Source organism: Cucurbita moschata, unplaced genomic scaffold, assembly GCF_002738365.1.
Source record: "Cucurbita moschata cultivar Rifu unplaced genomic scaffold, Cmos_1.0 Cmo_Scf00045, whole genome shotgun sequence".
Classification (NCBI taxonomy): Eukaryota; Viridiplantae; Streptophyta; class Magnoliopsida; order Cucurbitales; family Cucurbitaceae; genus Cucurbita; species Cucurbita moschata.
Window position 1 is genome coordinate 1843486 of NW_019268561.1, and position 17365 is coordinate 1860850.

At 35.0% G+C, this 17365-nt stretch overlaps 2 protein-coding genes and 1 long non-coding RNA gene across 3 annotated transcripts in view; 1 reads left to right on the plus strand and 2 right to left on the minus strand.

Annotated features, from left to right (window-relative positions):
• Nucleotides 1–4439, minus strand: part of LOC111434504 (far upstream element-binding protein 1-like) — a 6533-nt gene extending 2094 nt beyond the window's left edge. Inside the window, exons 1-6 of the mRNA XM_023071917.1 lie at nucleotides 4117–4439; nucleotides 1664–1740; nucleotides 1395–1580; nucleotides 1215–1310; nucleotides 1072–1143; nucleotides 544–660 (exon numbers count right to left, since the gene is read on the minus strand). Of these exons, the coding sequence (XP_022927685.1) occupies nucleotides 544–660; nucleotides 1072–1143; nucleotides 1215–1310; nucleotides 1395–1580; nucleotides 1664–1740; nucleotides 4117–4327 (759 nt within the window). The 5' untranslated portion in view covers nucleotides 4328–4439. The remainder of the gene's footprint in view (nucleotides 1–543; nucleotides 661–1071; nucleotides 1144–1214; nucleotides 1311–1394; nucleotides 1581–1663; nucleotides 1741–4116) is intronic.
• LOC111434508 overlaps nucleotides 1–6417 on the plus strand; it is a 17862-nt gene extending 11445 nt beyond the window's left edge. Inside the window, exon 3 of the long non-coding RNA XR_002708960.1 lies at nucleotides 6408–6417. This is a non-coding gene — a long non-coding RNA (uncharacterized LOC111434508). The remainder of the gene's footprint in view (nucleotides 1–6407) is intronic.
• On the minus strand, nucleotides 5026–8547 carry LOC111434507. The gene is made up of 3 exons (XM_023071921.1): nucleotides 8325–8547; nucleotides 6492–6911; nucleotides 5026–5582 (listed from the first exon to the last, which is right to left on the minus strand). The coding sequence occupies exons 1-3, from the start codon at nucleotides 8388–8390 to the stop codon at nucleotides 5358–5360; spliced, it is 711 nt and encodes a 236-aa protein (XP_022927689.1). The 5' UTR covers nucleotides 8391–8547; the 3' UTR covers nucleotides 5026–5357.
• Nucleotides 8548–17365: the final 8818 nt, after the last annotated feature.

The window sequence follows — 17365 nt, forward strand, 5'->3', positions numbered from 1 at the left end:
GGGGGGGGGGGGGGGGGGGGGGGGGCATTTATGTCTCAGAGATAATAACATTCAAATTCCAGCAGCCTATCAAAGCTCATGTCAATCTCTTAAAAAATGAATGAAATTTTAAACGTTCCTATTGAAAGATAGTTGAAATGATGTGCAGTTGAACTTCAGCTACCATATGAGCCTAATGTTAAAAAACACAAGCCAAGAAAATTACGAGCCGATTAAGAATGACTGTCAAAGTGCTTAAAAAAATGGTTTTAAGGGTTAAAAAGTGTTTTTAAGCGCTAGAAAAGTCATTTCAAAGACAATCATAGAAAATAAATAATGTAAAATATTGCCTTTCAATACTTGCGGATTTTCATGCACGTGATAATCTACCAGATAAAGAAACCACAGAAATCTCAGCAGAAAATTAGTAGAGCCAGAGAAAATCGGGGACATAGGTGAGGAGAAGTTTGCCGGTATTTCGTAGTGCTTCCATTTAGAATTTTAGGAAACCATTCTCCCTGATGTAAAAAGATGCTAAGGCAATAAAGGGAGTTGATGACTCACCCCACTCATTACTTCATTAATCAATTCTTTAGCTGACTCAATCTGCTCCTTCAGCCCATTAATATAAACATTTCTCTCTGTCGATGTATCTCCGGGAGGAAGGTGCAAAGGGATAACCTGAAGGGTGGGAGTCCATACAAGAAGATGATAAACAGCATTACCGGACAATGTTTAGATTAAAATGTGAAAATTTTGAAAACAACCTTGCATATTTTCAATATTTTAAATCCATTATCAAACACGTATCTAAAAATAACAGGCTGTGAATCTTTGTTTCAAATTCTTGTAGGATCATCAAACAAATGCATCCTAAGATGTACGAATGATGAAATGGAGAATTTTTTATTTGAAGTATACTTTTCTAGTAAACTTTCTGAGTCTGACAATTCAAGGTTACAAATCTAACAAAACAGGGTCGAGCAGTAATGTTACTGTGCTTGCTAATTTTAGAAACTCTAAGCTGTTCTTGAACTGCAATAATCGCAATGGCAATGGTTCAATAGACTCTAATTCCCACAAATTACATACCTGAACACGAGCTGCTGACTTACTCTGTATGCTCTTTATAGTCTCGCCTCCCTTTCCAATGACAAGTGCAACCTATAACAACATTCTTATCATAATATTAGATTAACCTTAAAGGATGGATAAAACACAATAAAAGCAATTACCTTATTATTAGGAATCTTCATTACGAACTGCTCAACTCCAGGTTGACTTGAGGTCATTCCCTGATTTGTGGTTGCAGGAGAAGCTCCTGAATCTGCCTGTTACATTAAGGTTTCTAAATAGCTTCACATCTCCAACATACAAAAATTGACAATGATAAAGCATTTTAATCAGCGCTTTACCTCTGCCATTACTTCATTGATAAGCTGTTCTGCCCTGCTAACTTGTTCTGAAGTGCCCATTAATTCCACATCTCTTGTCAGAGATTGAGGATCAGCTTCGAAATCTCTGGTGATCTGAATTTTAGCCCCTGACTGGAGTTGAAGGTATTTGATGGTTTCTCCACCTTTCCCAATAATCAACCCAACCTACAAAAGGATATGAAAAGAAAAAATCAGCTTGACAGCAGTAGGCAAATGGTAATCTAACAGACAAGATGGCAACCAAGTACCTTAATATTTGGAATATTTATTTTCTTACTCGTGCTTTGAAAACCATGGTATGGACCTGTTTGAGTACCAGAAGAAACTGAACAACTTGAAAGTTAGCAAAATCTGGAATTGGAAATTTGTGCTTCTTTTCAATAGAAACATAACTACATGCTTAGTATTTACAGAACAGTGAATCTCAAAGTTGCCAATGCATGTTGAAAAATCGAATGCAAGAAGTGATGCATGACATGACATGACACAGAGTTTGAGTATAAAAATAAAGGAATGTCTACTTCGTGATTAGTAAGCATACTAAATGTGCTGAAAAAGAATCTCAAGTAACAGGCAATTGAATATAGAATTAAGACTACATAATCGTACCTCGAAACTAATACAATTAGTTTTTTGTAAAGAAGAGTTACACAATCCATTATAATAAATAAACAAACAAAGAAGAGAAGGGGAAAAAAAGAAAGATTGTCAATGTGAATTGTATAATACACAGCCTCAAATTGAAGTGTCTCGTGGAAGGGGCATTGGCTTAGTCTGGAAAAAAAAGAAAATAGATACGGAAACTAGAATGCATCGAGAGGAGTTACATACAGTTCCTAAACTGCTTGTTTAAAACTCTCCTTTTGTTATCATCTAAAAGAAACAGAAATTTCTAGTCTAAACTACCCTCTAATTACTACAAAAAGATTCCCAATTCCCATTAATTACATAGAGGTGGTACTAGTAACTATTAAAGACTTCAATTGGGGAAAAATTACATGAAGGTGTAGTTGAATGAGAGAAACTTCCCTTCCCTAGCTCTATCACCTCTACCCACCCTCTAATCTTGTCATTGAACACAGTCATTTCTCTCTCTCTAAAAATCCCATAAGCCTAAATCAATAATGTCGAGGAGGATCTTTGCCTTCTTTTTGACTGTAGCCCAAAGGCAATTGGGAAGTGTTCTCCTTTGTAGTTGAGTGGAAGCACCATTGTAGATTGAAGCTCTGACAGATGAAGTTTCATTAACTCCTTAATTGGCAGTGAAGAGGACGTGATTTCAACTCTCCTTTGTATTTAAACACAAATTGCACTAGTTTGAATTGAAGGACAGAAAACGAAGGCCATCTCCTTTGATCTCTTTCCAGGATTAATACTCCCCCAAACGAAGGGTCCACACAAAAAATTCACTTTTTCGGGGTTCTTATCCTTCTTTATTGCAAGAGCGAGTGCTATTGGAAGAAGAAACTATTTGTAATCAGGATTTGCAACAAGGACCTCAGCCAGAAGTTCTCTGATGTCTAAAAGTTTCATATTCTTCAACCAAAGCCTCAAAATCTTCCATTTCTGCCTCTAACAAGTTCCTTTTAGCAGTGATGCTCCACAAAGGAGTCTCACCATCCAACACATTGCATACCAACCCTTTTCTTTTTCTTCCTGTTACTAATAGCATACATCAAGGGGAAATAGTCTATCCAATCTATCATCCATAAAGGTCTTTTACTTCCCAATTTTAACAATGGAAAACCTTCCCCAGTGACTCCTTAGCTACATTAAAGACCACAAAGGAGGTCTTCCACTGCCAATTTGAAACCTCCCAAGTAACTCCTTAGTTTCGTAATAGATCACCCAAGGGGTCTTCCACTGTCAATTCAGCAGTCTTTTGTGTACCAACCTATCTTTTCTCGATACTCTCCCACAAATGTTTGCAAGGATCACAAAACTTAAGCAAGATTGATCCAAATGATACCATAGCTAGAGGTGGAGCTATATAAACATGGAGCTACTTATTGTTAAACGTGGAAGGGAGATTTTCATTTGCATCAAACTACAAGTTTCGACAATGGGAGATTTTCATTTGCATCGACATCCCCATTGTCAGATATGATATCAACAGGGTGGAAACCTACATAAAGAAGTAATGTCTATATCATTGGGTTCTAATGGATAGAAACGGCATAATTCTCTCCAAAATTCTTTCCTGAACCCCTTGGATAAGGTGGCCGAAAGATTGATGTCACCCCACAAAGAAGACTCACCTTTAAATCAAAATTTGATAGACCGCAAGAAGGCTTCTCCAAAATTTCCATAGCAGAGATTACCCTTTTGCTATGACTCCTCCCAAAGCCCTAAAAGGCTCCATAAAGGCCCACTCCAGTTCCCCTTGTCTTAAAAATATAGGTCGACAAAATTTAACAAACTTGACAATAAAATATCAGAGAAGCGCAAAATCTTAAAAGCTAGAACAAAATCAGAGTAATGGACAAGAACATTGTTTATCCACGTATCCAACATCGGCGTATTTCTATGCTATCAACATAGCCAAAAATCAATAAAAACTCATGTCGCAAGAATCCGTAACAATTCCACACATGTTCGAACAAACTCCAAAGCACAAAAATAGAGAAGCAGAACATCCACTTTACCTAAATTAAAAAGAAAAAAAAAAGAAAAAGGAGTCGAAGAAATTGAACATGCTTACCAGGAAAGGGGGAAGCGGATGACAGTGGATTTTGAGAGGCGGGGGCAGCAGAGGGGGGTTCGTAGTCAAAGCGAGGGCGTTTAGACTCGGCATTGCTCACAAGCTTAGCAACGATTTCCTGAGCTTTCTGCTTAGCCAATTGAATGTTCTGTTCGAGCTTGCGCTTGTTAGTGTCGGGGTGAAGCTCTTGGGTATCTTGGTGGTCTTTCATGGCGGTGGGAGTGAGAGTGGGAGTGAGGAAGAAGAAGAAGAAGAAGAAGAAGAAGAAGAAGAAGAAGAAGAAGCGGTGATAGGGCTTTGGAGTTCGATGAGCACAAACTCATTTCATTACATTTCCGTTTCTTCTTTCCTTTCCTTTCCTTTCCTTTCTCTCTCTTCTTTAATTTTAATAAAACTATTTTTGAAAAATTACCCAATTTTCAAAAACTGCCTTATATACCTATATTTTAAAAAATAACCATCCCCCAATTATTTTTTTTTAATTTTTTTCTAAGAAAAAATATCGAAAATAATCGTAGAAAATCCGATCAAAATTAGCCAAAAATCGGCCAAACAGAGAGTGATAATGAGAGGAGTAGCATAAAGAAAAGAGTTTAGAATCCGTAGCATAAAGAAAAGAGTTTAGAATCCGTAGCATAAAGAAAAGAGTTTAGAATCCGAACTAAAATCCGACCCTTAGCCTCAGTAAGATGCAGACTGAACCTTGTAGGTAATATGAGATGAGTCAACATTTTAATCGAGAACTTTTGTTGACAAGCGTACATGCATCCAACCATTCAATAACATCGGAGTAACTTACTTTGAAGGAACACCGGTAAACTAGAGTTGAACGTAGTTTTGTGACGACGTTCTTAGAACATGAGATACAACTTTATTGATTTATGTTGATGTAAGTATAGCTTTGCCCCATCTTACAAATCTTCTTAAAATTTAGGAAGGAATTGAAGAACATTGTGTACTATGTTCATGTTCTAGGATTTGAGTTACTCCAACAATTATGATATGTAAATACAGCCTCCAAAACTTTCTGTGCTACTACATGAAAACACATTTAGCCTTCATTTTAAGGCTTATCTCCAATGTCCCATCACCAAAACAATCCTTCAATCAACTATATTCGGTCTCGTACTACAACAATTTATTCATCAGTTCGCTCCCTCGCCTCGTTCACTCACTTCGTTCTGGATAATTCATCTGAAACTTTCTATGCTGCTCCTCCAATGTTCTTGGAGCCTGCTCGATTAGTTCTTCGGTGTATCTAGGTGATTCTCTTTCTGCTTCAGCAATATCGATGTCTTTCGAGGTCTTCTAAACCAGAGAAACATAGACCATACTGTTCTCAACAGACCACCATTTGCAAAATGGGGAAGGAATATGCGTCCCCAATATGGGTAGTATGGGCCAGGCAGTTTAACGAGTGTGAAGAACAGAGCAATTGTGATCAAATGCCATGGTACTTCTAGATCCTGAATCATAGAAAGGAAAAAGGAAGACAACTATAAATGAATCGACAAGAAATGTTCAGTAGAATTCACAGGAAACTAGAAATCAATCGAGATCTTTATACAGTTCTTTATATTGTATTTCTACTGAAGAACAAGATCCAGAGTGTGTTTCAATATAAAAATGAGCAACAGGAAGACTACTAATCTGTGTTCAAACATTCCCAGGGAACCGAATTTCGAAAATGATCGTTCAAAATGAAGAATACTACAAAGACAACTAAGAACATCAAGGAGTTCTTTAAACAGCTCTTCATATTGTATTTCTACTCTAGGACAAGCTCAGGAGTGTGTTTCAAATAAAAATGAGCAACAGGAAGACTACTAAACTGTGTTCAAACATTCCCAGCTAACCAAATTTCGAAAACGATCGTTCAAAATGAAGAATACTACAAAGACAACTAAGAACATCAAGGAGTTCTTTAAACAGCTCTTTATATTGTATTTCTACTGAAGGATAAGCTCAGGAGTGCGTTTCAAAATAAAAATGAGCAACGGGAAGACTACTGAACTGTGTTCGAACATTCCCAGTTAACATTATTTCGAAAATTATCGTTCAAAATGAAGAATACTACAAAGACAACTAAGAACATCAACGAGTGTTAAAAGAACAATAAGAAAAGTGACGAGCGAAAACGTAAAAAGAAACAACAAAGTGCTGATTAAAGCAACATATTTATTGTTTTCGATTGCATCATGTGCAAATATAGTTATGTAAATCCAGAAACAGTACAAAATGTTGTCAACGCAAGGGCGATATAACAGCAGAGCTAAAATGGAAGATATGAGACCAATGCTTTGTCAATGAACTATCATTATGATTCATTCAACTAACGTGTCACACGTAATGGAGCGATGATGCTGAAACCTTACCTTAAGAATTGGAGATAGACTCAAAGCTGTCTGTCTCATGACCTCAGCAACAGAGAAGCCAATTATTACTGGAAATGGGACGATAAGAAGCTTCTTTTCATGGGCGCAATAGGACATCTCGCTGAGAGAGGTGACGGCGAGCAATGGTATGCTCAAGTATTTGATGACCGACAAGATGAGATCAGCAATAAGCTGGATGAAGTTATTCAATGCTTCATTCCAAGGGAAACACTTCACTGGCTCTGGTGAGTTGTCCCAAAGTTTTTTTACCCTGTCCTTCAAACTATCCCAACTCGCCCTCCCTGGATCATCTGATTGTCCTGCACTCATATTCATTGCACAAGAGACCATAGATCTAGCATTCTGAATTCTTTTATGAGGTTTTAAACTCACTACGTGGCTGCATTCCGGTGATCGAAGCTACAATAAGAACAAAAATCGTACATTATAAATTTGGATAGAACGATTAAGTTGAAAGAATAGGAATTATAAAAAAGAAAAGGAAACAGTGTAAGCAATTGGCATCAAGTTCGTTCAACAATGAACTAGAGTTGTGGAAAATCCATTAAAACAAAAATGAAAATCCCTCACACCAATGTTAAACACTGCATAAGCTAAAATTTAAAGGCCGAATATCATTTCCATTCTTCATTGACTAAAGCACCACCGCATCCAGTAAATTTAATGATTTCATATATTCTCAATCATCTAACTCACGCATTCAAGCCTCAACTTGGATATTATTCAAGTCATGAAGTTCAATGCATAGTCCTTTTTTGTTTAAAGTTCATCCTGGGTGGGTGAGAGGATTCAAACCTCTGACATTTTGATTGAACATATATTAACAAGCTAAACTATGTTTACATACATAGACTATTAGTATGGAATAAAGAGGAACTACCATGGTAGTAGTTTGAACTCATAGCCCCTACTTTATGATTACATTCAATAAAACACCCAAAATTTTAAGCCAACAAGCTATGTTGAGAATTGTCATAAAGATTTGGTTCATGAATACATGGATTCATGAATATTTTTGGTACATTGCTCACTTCTATTCATGAATCTATTGGATTCATTTGGTTCATATTCGATATTGGTACATGAATCATCTTGATTCATGTATGACCATTAGTGTTGCTTCGATTCATGCATGAGAATTAGTATTGCTATGCCTATATAAAGGTTTTTCTAGCATTGTTCTAGGATGTGAAGTCATTGCCATTTTGTATTTGCCTAGAGGCAATTGGGAGGAACTTTGTAAGTGAGACGTCGTAGTGTAGAGTGTGAGAGTGTGAGAGGTACATTTGTAAACACTTTGATTATAGTAATTGCCTACCACCCGTGGATATAGGAGAATTTTTTCTCTCTGAACCACTTAAATCGTTGTGTCTCTTTGTTCATTTATGTTCGTGTGTGTGAGAGTGCAATCGATCTTGTTTCCGCTTATGTTACCTCGAAGATAACTACAGTCTTGCCTACTCTTCCCTCTTAAATAGCTCCTCGCTTCTTTCAATGCTATGAGAGGCTAAAACAGATAAGTTTATACCCATACCCATTAATGTAGAGGCATTCAGCCATCACAGCAACAGAATTTACCACCAAATAGCATTTTCCAATTAATCAACATCACCCAGAAATTCACAAGAAGGTTGTTCCACCAATTTAACCAACATGATTTGCCAATTACACAACAAATTTCATCCACATTGAGAAACAAAACAAATGCATTCTAAAAAGCTAGAAACCGAGCGCCCAAAATCCCACACATAAACTCAGCCTTCACAAAAATACTTGAAAAAGAGAAATAGAAGGAAGGGTGGTCGAGCTTACTCTGGGCGCTAGAAGAACAGGGGCGTGAAGGGCCATTTTAGCGGAAATTTGAAGGTGGGTCGCCATGGATGGGCGTCAATTGAAGCTGTTAAGGGACGAAACACAGTTTTGGAAGAAGGGTTTGTTCACGGATACACCATAACCCAAAAGAAACCTGAAAATTTGTGAGAGGAACAAGCTCGAACTCGAAGCGAAACGAAAACCTGAATCGGATAAAAGGGTTTAAGATGGCGGGACCGAAATCCGCTGCCGGTTCCCCATGGTAACAGTGGTGTAGCCCTTACAAACTTTATATTACAATTATTATATTTATTTTACAGTGCCACGCTCCATTTACACGACTCTCTACAATGGTATGATATGTTCAGTTTGAGCACAAGCTCTCATGACTTTGCTTTAGGCTTACCCAAAAGGTCTCACATCAATGGAGATAGTATTTCTTGATTATAAACTCATGATCATTCTCTAAATTAGTCGACGTGGGACTTTCTTCATCTAACGTGGTTAATGTGATATTTCACACTTTTTTTCTCTCTAGGATGAAAATTCTCACTAGATTTCTCTCTCTTTATTCACTTAAAAGTAATTTTTTTCAAGAGGCTCTTGAAAGTCTTGACCTTATGTTCGAGTCATAGATTGGAGAATTTGTAAAAGAATAGAAGATTCAACATCGTTAGAGGAGATGAAGTAAAAAGATGAAAAACTCGCAAAAACTTTTGTGACACCCGCGTAAAGGACGGGTACATGAATGAGTCAAGATCACATTCGAATGAGAGCGATCCAATGGATAGGATGACTAACAAAGGTTTAAAGGAAATGAAAATTACCACCTATACCAACAAAATGCACCTTTCTTTTTAGTGGCTCAATCGTATGAATTTCATGGTTAAGCGTTTGTTTGTTTGGAGCAATTCTATGTTGGGTGACTACCTATAGGATGCATGTGAGTAAGGACAAAACATACGGGAAGAACTCGTATTGGGTTAACTTATCGAGGTTTGAAACCGAGCGCTGATCACATGTTGCCTGCCTACTCGTGTGCTGCTCGCTTGTGATTATGCACGCGTGGACGTGTGCGTGAGATTGCCCCCATCACACGTGAGGGCGCATGGTCATCGCTTTTCACTCGTTTCAACTGTTTCTCATTCTAGTTTTAGTACTTACCTTAATTCTACTTGATCTAAGGTCTATGAGTGAGCTTTCGAGAAATTTGGAGCATTCTACTAGCATAAAAGTGAACTCAAGAAGACACATGACAACCGAGTAAGTAGCTATATTGATTCTAGGCAAGTAATACTTATAGGAATCATTTGGAAATGTATGCAGGCTAGTAAAACCAACTCTAGATGAATAGACTCAATATGATTAGAGCTTAGAGAGATCAGATAAGCATGAGAGTAGTCACGCATGTTGAGTGAACCCAAGCTAAGATTAGGGTGCTATAGCTAGAGCGGTGTACAACTTTACCTAAGATAGTACGTTTCCAGCATACCATGCACCCTAGGATTCTAGGCGACGATCAGAGGTTTAAACCTACGTGCACCTAAGACTGGATTAGCTCGAGGAGTTAGCCCTAAACGTCCTAGAAATGGGCGACGAGATTTAAATCGCCTAGACACCCCTAAGAAGGTAGTAAATCTTCACGGCATCCAAGAATGACAAAGGTAGCTCTCTAGGCTAATAGTAGTAGGCACAGTGTGTCCACATAACTTCCACTCTTTCCTTTCTACTCTAGTACTAGTACCGTCAAGCGAAACCTAGGCCAGTTAGGGTTGCTAATTGACAGTTCAGTTGGATTATCCTGAACAGCAAATCTGTCCTGAGAGGGGATGTAGGATTATATAGGTAGTCTTAGTAGTTGGCAAGCACAGGGGTCACTCTCCCAACCTTGGGTGACCATATGATTCTGAAGGAAGGTTTGCCAACTAACCTCCAATGGATAACATGAAGGCTAGCATACACCATACTTTCGCCATCGGAGAGAGAGAGAGAGATTTACAAGGTAGTGCCTCGACCCAAGACACCATTTACACACTTGCCTAGGCAAAGCAAGCTACCCTGTCTAAGAATAGAAAATAAATTCGCCATAGAGATGAGATTTGTTGCCCAAAAGACCTATGACGCTAGAAATGGATGAACCACCTCCCCCGTACCCAAAGTGGGTTCATGAGCAACTAAAGTACCTGTCCGAACTTCGAGGTACCCAGATGCTCAGATAGTTGTAGAGGCTAGGCCCAAAATTCCTAGAGCCTAGAGTAAAGCCCGTGGATATCTACTAGGTTAAGATGCAATGAGAGCCTAGGTTACTTACTGATTATTTTTTTTTCTAGGTGTCTATAGCCTTTGAGAGCTATGTGGTTAGAGGGGGTCATTTCGGAGCATTAATACATATTTGTAATTGAATCCCAAAGCTATTTTTCCATTTGTAATAAATTTGAACAATATCGTCTTGTAACGGTTTAGATTGCATACCCTAGCCTCTTGTGGCCATAACCCTAGATGTTAAGAGATCACGTAGTAGGTTAGAAAGTATAGTTCACTTGGTTAATGGCGACCACTAAAGGAATTAAAAACCCCACAAGCAATTCATTATCACAAGGAAATTTTGGATAAGTTGGCATTGGACGACATAAGATTCACCAACCTTTGAGAGACAAAGTTAGGAAGATCATGGCTACAAGATTTTGGTTAGAGTCTTTTGAGGCTAAGTTCAAACTTACGTACTTTTAGGAGCGCGAAAGTCGTGTTATGTCATTTAAGAATTATGGAGTGTCAGACATTCCCAATAAAGGATCACCTAAGAGATGACAATTTGCTATGGACTTTAAAGGAGAGGTCTAAGCCCTGTAGTAGTACATGGTTATCAGGATTACGTGACCACCCACATTCTAAGTTGTCCTTACGATTGGACAAGTATGCTTACAAAGTCAAGACCATGGAACCGTCAGGGTAAACCAGTAAACCTTGGACTTGAGGGAAACAAAAAAAAGGATCAAACTATGGTCACACCTTCACCGTCTAGGGAGATGACTTCAGTTCATCACACTAATGTGGTTGACATACTTGTTAAACATGCTCAAATAAAGGCAGAGCCTCTAGACAACGTGATTTTGGAAACTACCTCAGTAGTGGTAGACACCACATAAGAGCTTACAATGAGTTCTCTAGAATCCCGTACAATAACCTAAGAGATTTACATGCTTGTATTGCTATACTTTTACAAAGTGACCAATTTAGTTTTTGTCAGCAAAATTGAAGTGTGCATTTTATACGCCATAAAAAAATCTTTTAATGCAAATTCATGGCTCGAAAAGAAATGTCATGCTAAAAGTATAAGAACCAAAATAGTTACGAAAATGACAAAAATAATATTTAAATCATTAATTTAAATACTATATTTTAGTTTGAATTATAAATTTACTCATTCAAATATTACCTTTTTTCTCGACTTCTAAATATTTAATTTTACTTAATAAATACTTCCATCATTATCAGTAATTTACTTAAATACAAAGTATTCAAATTTGTCTTGAAACCTATTACTCGATCTTACCTACATAATTTCAACCTGTCACATATCATGTTCGATGAATCATGCAATATATTATTTAAAATAAAAAATAATAAAAAAAGGGTGACATTTAATTTCTTTATAAGAAAGTCATAATGAGGTTAAAAAAAGTGTTTACCATTTATTTATTTATTTTTAATTTTACAACTTTTAATTTTTATGATTTTATTTATCCTAACTTTTAAAACCAAGACTAACAAAAATCTTAAATTAATAATTGTCTCGGTTGGATGATGAAAGTCACACATCAGCTAATTTAGGGAATGATCATGGGTTTATAAGTGAGGAATACAATCTGCATTGGTGTGAGACCTTTTGGGGAAGTCCAAAACAAAGTCATGAGAGCTTATGCTCAAAGTGGACAATATCATACCATTGTGAAGAGTCGTGTTCCTCTAACATGGTATCAGAGTCATGCCCTAAACTTAGTCGTGCCAATAGATTGATAAATTCTCAAATATCGAACAAAGGACTCCAAAAGAAAAAGAAGTCAAGCATCCTCAAAGGCAATCAAAACATGTATTAATTTACATCCTCTCTCAAATTCTATTTGAAAAATGTTATTAAAAATAAATTTAAATTTTCAATTTAAAAATGGTTTAGGTATTAGAAGACTTCCATTATTTATTAATTGAGCTTGAAAATGCCAACTCTTGTTTTTATTTATTTATTTATTATTATTATTATTATTTTTTAAAGGAAAACCAAGCCTCTCTCACCCCATGCATTGGAGCATGCCTCCTACTACTTCTTGTTTTTTTTTTTTAAAAAAAAAAAATTAAATTCCTTTGCAAATATTTTTTTTAATTCATCACGTTCATGTAGTTTGAAGGAATATTCCTTTCATTTCCAAATATATATATATAAATATTGAATTATTATTATTATTATTAAAAACATGGTCGTGTAAAAATGTAATTGAGAATGTAAATAAAATTTCATATTGACTGAAAAGAGACAATATCTTTATTGATACCAGACCTTTTAAATGAAGTTAATAGAAAATCCACGAGAACCATACAAATATCATACTAGTGTAGAGAATTGTCGTTCTTATTAATTTAAAATAAAAATAAATATTTTATAAATCTCTAAACTTTAAATTTTGAATATCATTTTAGATCGAGTAAATTATAGATGTATTTAATTTTTTTAATAATTAAATTATATATCTAGTAAGACCCTACGTACTTCCCCATTTTCTCCATAGAAGAATGTTTTAGAAAATTAAGTTAAATTTTGAAAAGATTAAAAAAAAAAAAAAAGAGATTTTGTTAGAAAATCATTTGTTTTATGGTGTTTAAAAATTGTGTATTTTTTTAATAATTAATCTAAAAAGAATTAAATGCTATTTTTTTCGTCTTCAAAAAAAAAAAAAGTCTACGTGTGGATAGTAATTATTGATTTAATATTTAAAATAATAAATAAAAATGAAATGAACCATAATTTTTAAAATTAAATTTGACTTTTCATCTCATTTAAAAAGTTTCAATAATATCCACGGATTTAAAAGAATAATAATAATAATAATAATTTTTAAAGTTAAAAAAAAAAAACAGGATATTAGTTAGAATAATGTATTATAAAAAAAAATGTATGAAAATTATTATTAAAAAAAGAAAGAAAAATTTGGATGTTTATACATTTTCAATCTAAACCAGAAATATTTATTATAAAAAACCATTTTAATACGAGAGAGATATGGAGAGAGAGAGAGAGAGAGATTGGGATAAGGGAGAAAGGAGAGAGAAAGGGCGGTGTCTCTTGGAATGCTCCAAAAGCCAAATTAACCTCCAAACATGTGAATAATTGTCCCTTCGTCTAACCCAAATAAAATAATAATAAATAAAAATAAATCTTTTTTTATTTATTTTTTATTTCTTTAACATTTTCCATTTTAAAGAAAAATAAAAAAAATTCACTTAACAATTGGCTTTCTTAATATTAGTTAATTAAATAAACAACCATAAAGTGTTACATAAAATAACACATGATTTTAAGACATATATTTTAAAAATGAAATACATTTATTTATTTTTGAATAATTAAATATTTTAAAACATAAAATAAAATATAATAATATTAAGAACAGGACCCTCCATTTCCACGACTATAAATATAGAGAGAAAAGAGTTGAGGCATAGAAGAAATTTGAGAACAGAGCGACGCGGAAAATTGACGGAAACAAAAAAAGAAAAAAAAAAAAAAAAAAAGGCTTCGAAATGGTGATTCAGAGATTCGAACTCTACTTGGAGCTGCTGAGATTGGCCATCAATTTCGTCGTCGTCGTCGCGGAATCCGTCGGCGAGGTAATCCATCAGGTATCTCAGCCGCCTCAACGGCCGACGACGACATCTCGGACACCGATTCCGTTCGTCGGTTTTTACCCTTGAAACCATCTGGCGGCGGCGATGTGGGGATGTTGGTTGTATTTTTTTAAGAAATTAAAGGGAGTTTTTGTATTGATTTATTTTTTTGGAAAATAATTCCAATTGTAATTTTGATGGAATTTGTTGGGTTTATCGTCTTTGAGACCGACAATAATTGAGTAACATGAACTCCTGCCCATACGATCTCTCCAATGGATAATATGTTTTCTTTTTTTTCCCTCATTTTTTTCTCTCGATTTGCCTAACCACCATTTCGAACTAGTTTTCGGGATGGTTCGGATTTACGAGTGTGAACAGAAAATTGAAGCTCATCTCGAGTTACTATATTTCTAGAATTAATCGAGAAAGATTTTGTGTTAGGTCTAATCCGGTGTTACAGAAAACTGAATTTATCTCCTCAATTTCTAATTTTACATCAGAATCATGTTTTTTGGAACACAATTCTTTTTCTTTAAGTCGATGTGAGTTTATCTCAAAGGAGACGTGGAATAGTGTGAGTTAAACTAACATGTGTATCACGATTCTATTAGGTTAAATTAATCGAGAGAATAAATGTTTTTTTCTTTTAATTTCTTGGACTCAATGTTTTTATTTCATGTCTATGGAGAGAAAGTCACCCTCTTGTTACAAAAAAAAAAAAAAATAATAATAATACTAACTATAAATAAATAAATGATTCATGTTATAGAAAATAAAAAGTTATTGTCAATATTATATTTTAAAAGATAACATTTTTCTTATTGGTCCAGTTTCATGAAGCCAAAGTTGACCATATTGACTACTAAATTGTTTTGGGAGGAATTAATTTAAGAAAAATATTATAATAGTCTACTCTTGTCTTAGCTAATTTTGTTATTATAAAATTCTGAGTTAATTTAAATATTCAATAAATGATAATATAAAATATATAATTATTATTATAATATACTCTTGCCTGTGGTTATGGTGTGGAGTGTCATTGTCATGCTTATCCAAGACGTGTTGCCTGTGGCTGCGTGTTGGATGTCCTAGTTATGTTTGTCCAAGACGTGTTGTCCTAAACCACATGCTTGTTTCAAACCCTTTTTACTTACTTTCATGTATACATAGGTGTTTATTATTCATGTCATGTCAACACAGAATGTATGATTGTTCACCAAAATTATGTCTGCCCCGTCAAAGGTGAAATGTCCAAAAATGTACTTACTATAAGGGGATGTGAGTAGACGTCAATTCTTCATACCCGAGTTATATGCTGTGAAGAAGTTATGGTTGTTGCTTATTTTCTTTTAACCTATAACACTACTTTCTTAAAAATTATTTTCAATGCATTTTCTCACTCACGTTTTCTAAAACACTTTCTCTCAAATGTGACTAAGGCTTGATTATACGTTCAAATTTTCTACAACTTACGATTACCTTGTTTGCTGGGTTAGAACAAGTGCCGCACAATCGCTGTTCCATTGTCATAAGAGTGCAATTGTGACACCGTGCAACAACTACCTATTCCTAAGATCAGTAAACTACCTATTGCATCGTGTTTTTTAAGCGGAAATAGTAAACTGGTTCTTCAATGGTTTTCTTGGGTTAGAACAGTAAACTGCTTGTTGCATCACCTTTTCCGATGGAAATAGTATACTGCCTGTTCACACCCCTTCTTGGGTAGAACAATATAAGGTCATGGCTCCCCACTAGGCATAACTAAAGTTACCTTAAGAGTATACCTTCTATGACTCATGGGATTCCCAATTGATGACAATTGAACTCTGGGTATCAAGTAGACCCGAACCTCTCTAAGCTAGTTCACAAATAGAGATTGTGCCCTAATTGTGTGACAAGATACCAGATCAACTCAATGCTCTTGAAGCTAGATTTTCTCAAAATTCTTAGGTAAGTCCCAAATTGAGTCTATTTTCTGGAATATAGAAAATTATTATGGGAACCACTCTAAAACTATGTGAATCGGTCTAAACAGTGAGCAAAGGTCTAGAAAATCTAAAGGGGATGATGTGGCCGATTATGAAGTTGCCATGTCATCTTCGTCTACCTCTGGCCAACAAATGATGCGTGAAGGTAAGTTCTCGATCCCTCTGAAACTCACGTTTTCCTATTAATCTAGTGTCTATTTCAACTCGATTTCTTCACGAATATTTTATTCCTATACACCCTGGATCTTTGGTTAACTATGAGGCCATTTTCCCAAATTTACAATTTTTGGGTCATTTTTACAAGTTTCTACTTTTGAAGGTTATCTTTGTAAATTTTGTTTATTATAAGGGTATTTTTTGCAAATTGAATTTCATGTGACTTAAATTTCCAATTTACCTTTTTAGGGTCATTTTTTTCAAAAAATACCATTGTAGGGTTACTTTTTCAATTTATACATATCAATGATTTAACTTGAATTTTTACCTTTAACCCTCTTTCATCCGTTACATCCTTTGTACATAAAGCGGGTGTTACACTTAGCCCATAAGAAAATGCAAACCGAAGTTAAATTCGTTGAAATAGTAAAATTTTGTTACAATTTAATCACAATTTTTATAAAAATTAAATTTCGTTTTAAAACGATAACCGTGACAATAAAGTAAAGTTTACTTCAGTCCTACGATGATCGTGACATTTTCAGTGATTCTAATGTCAAGATTTATGGAAAATCACGTTTTGAGTAATTTTTGTTAAGAATGCTCGACTAATCAACGTCTTGAACTTGCTAAATCAGAAGATTAAGAACCGTTTTTTTAGATTTTCTCTCTTTTCTTTTATTTTTTCTTCTTTATTTTTTCTCTCTTAAGTTTCAAAATATACACTAGTCAGTTTTCCAATTTAAAAAAAAACATAAATGACGAAAATGTCCCTTAGGCTAACATTCCATGAAGCTTCGCAGATTGCTATAAAGTTAACCGCCGCCTTTGTTGTTTGACAATTTCTTATTTTATCCAAAGCACCAAAGTTGACCTTTTCAATAAAATTAAAAAAAAAAAAAAGAGCTTTGCATGGTTAGCTATGGCGACTCATTCCTTTCTCTTCTCAAAGTGTATAAATAACACCCTTTCCATCTTCATTTCTCAAAATCTCCTTTTCTTTTTAATATCTCAAAA

Excerpts from the sequence above, each read along its gene's own strand:
- LOC111434507 (XM_023071921.1), bottom strand. The coding sequence starts at position 8,390 with ATGGCGACCCACCTTCAAATTTCCGCTAAAATGGCCCTTCACGCCCCT. Across the intron at positions 6,912-8,324 it reads CTGTTCTTCTAGCGCCCAGA|CTTCGATCACCGGAATGCAG; the intron begins GTAAGCTCGACC and ends TTCTTATTGTAG. Across the intron at positions 5,583-6,491 it reads GTCTATCTCCAATTCTTAAG|GATCTAGAAGTACCATGGCA; the intron begins GTAAGGTTTCAG and ends TCTATGATTCAG.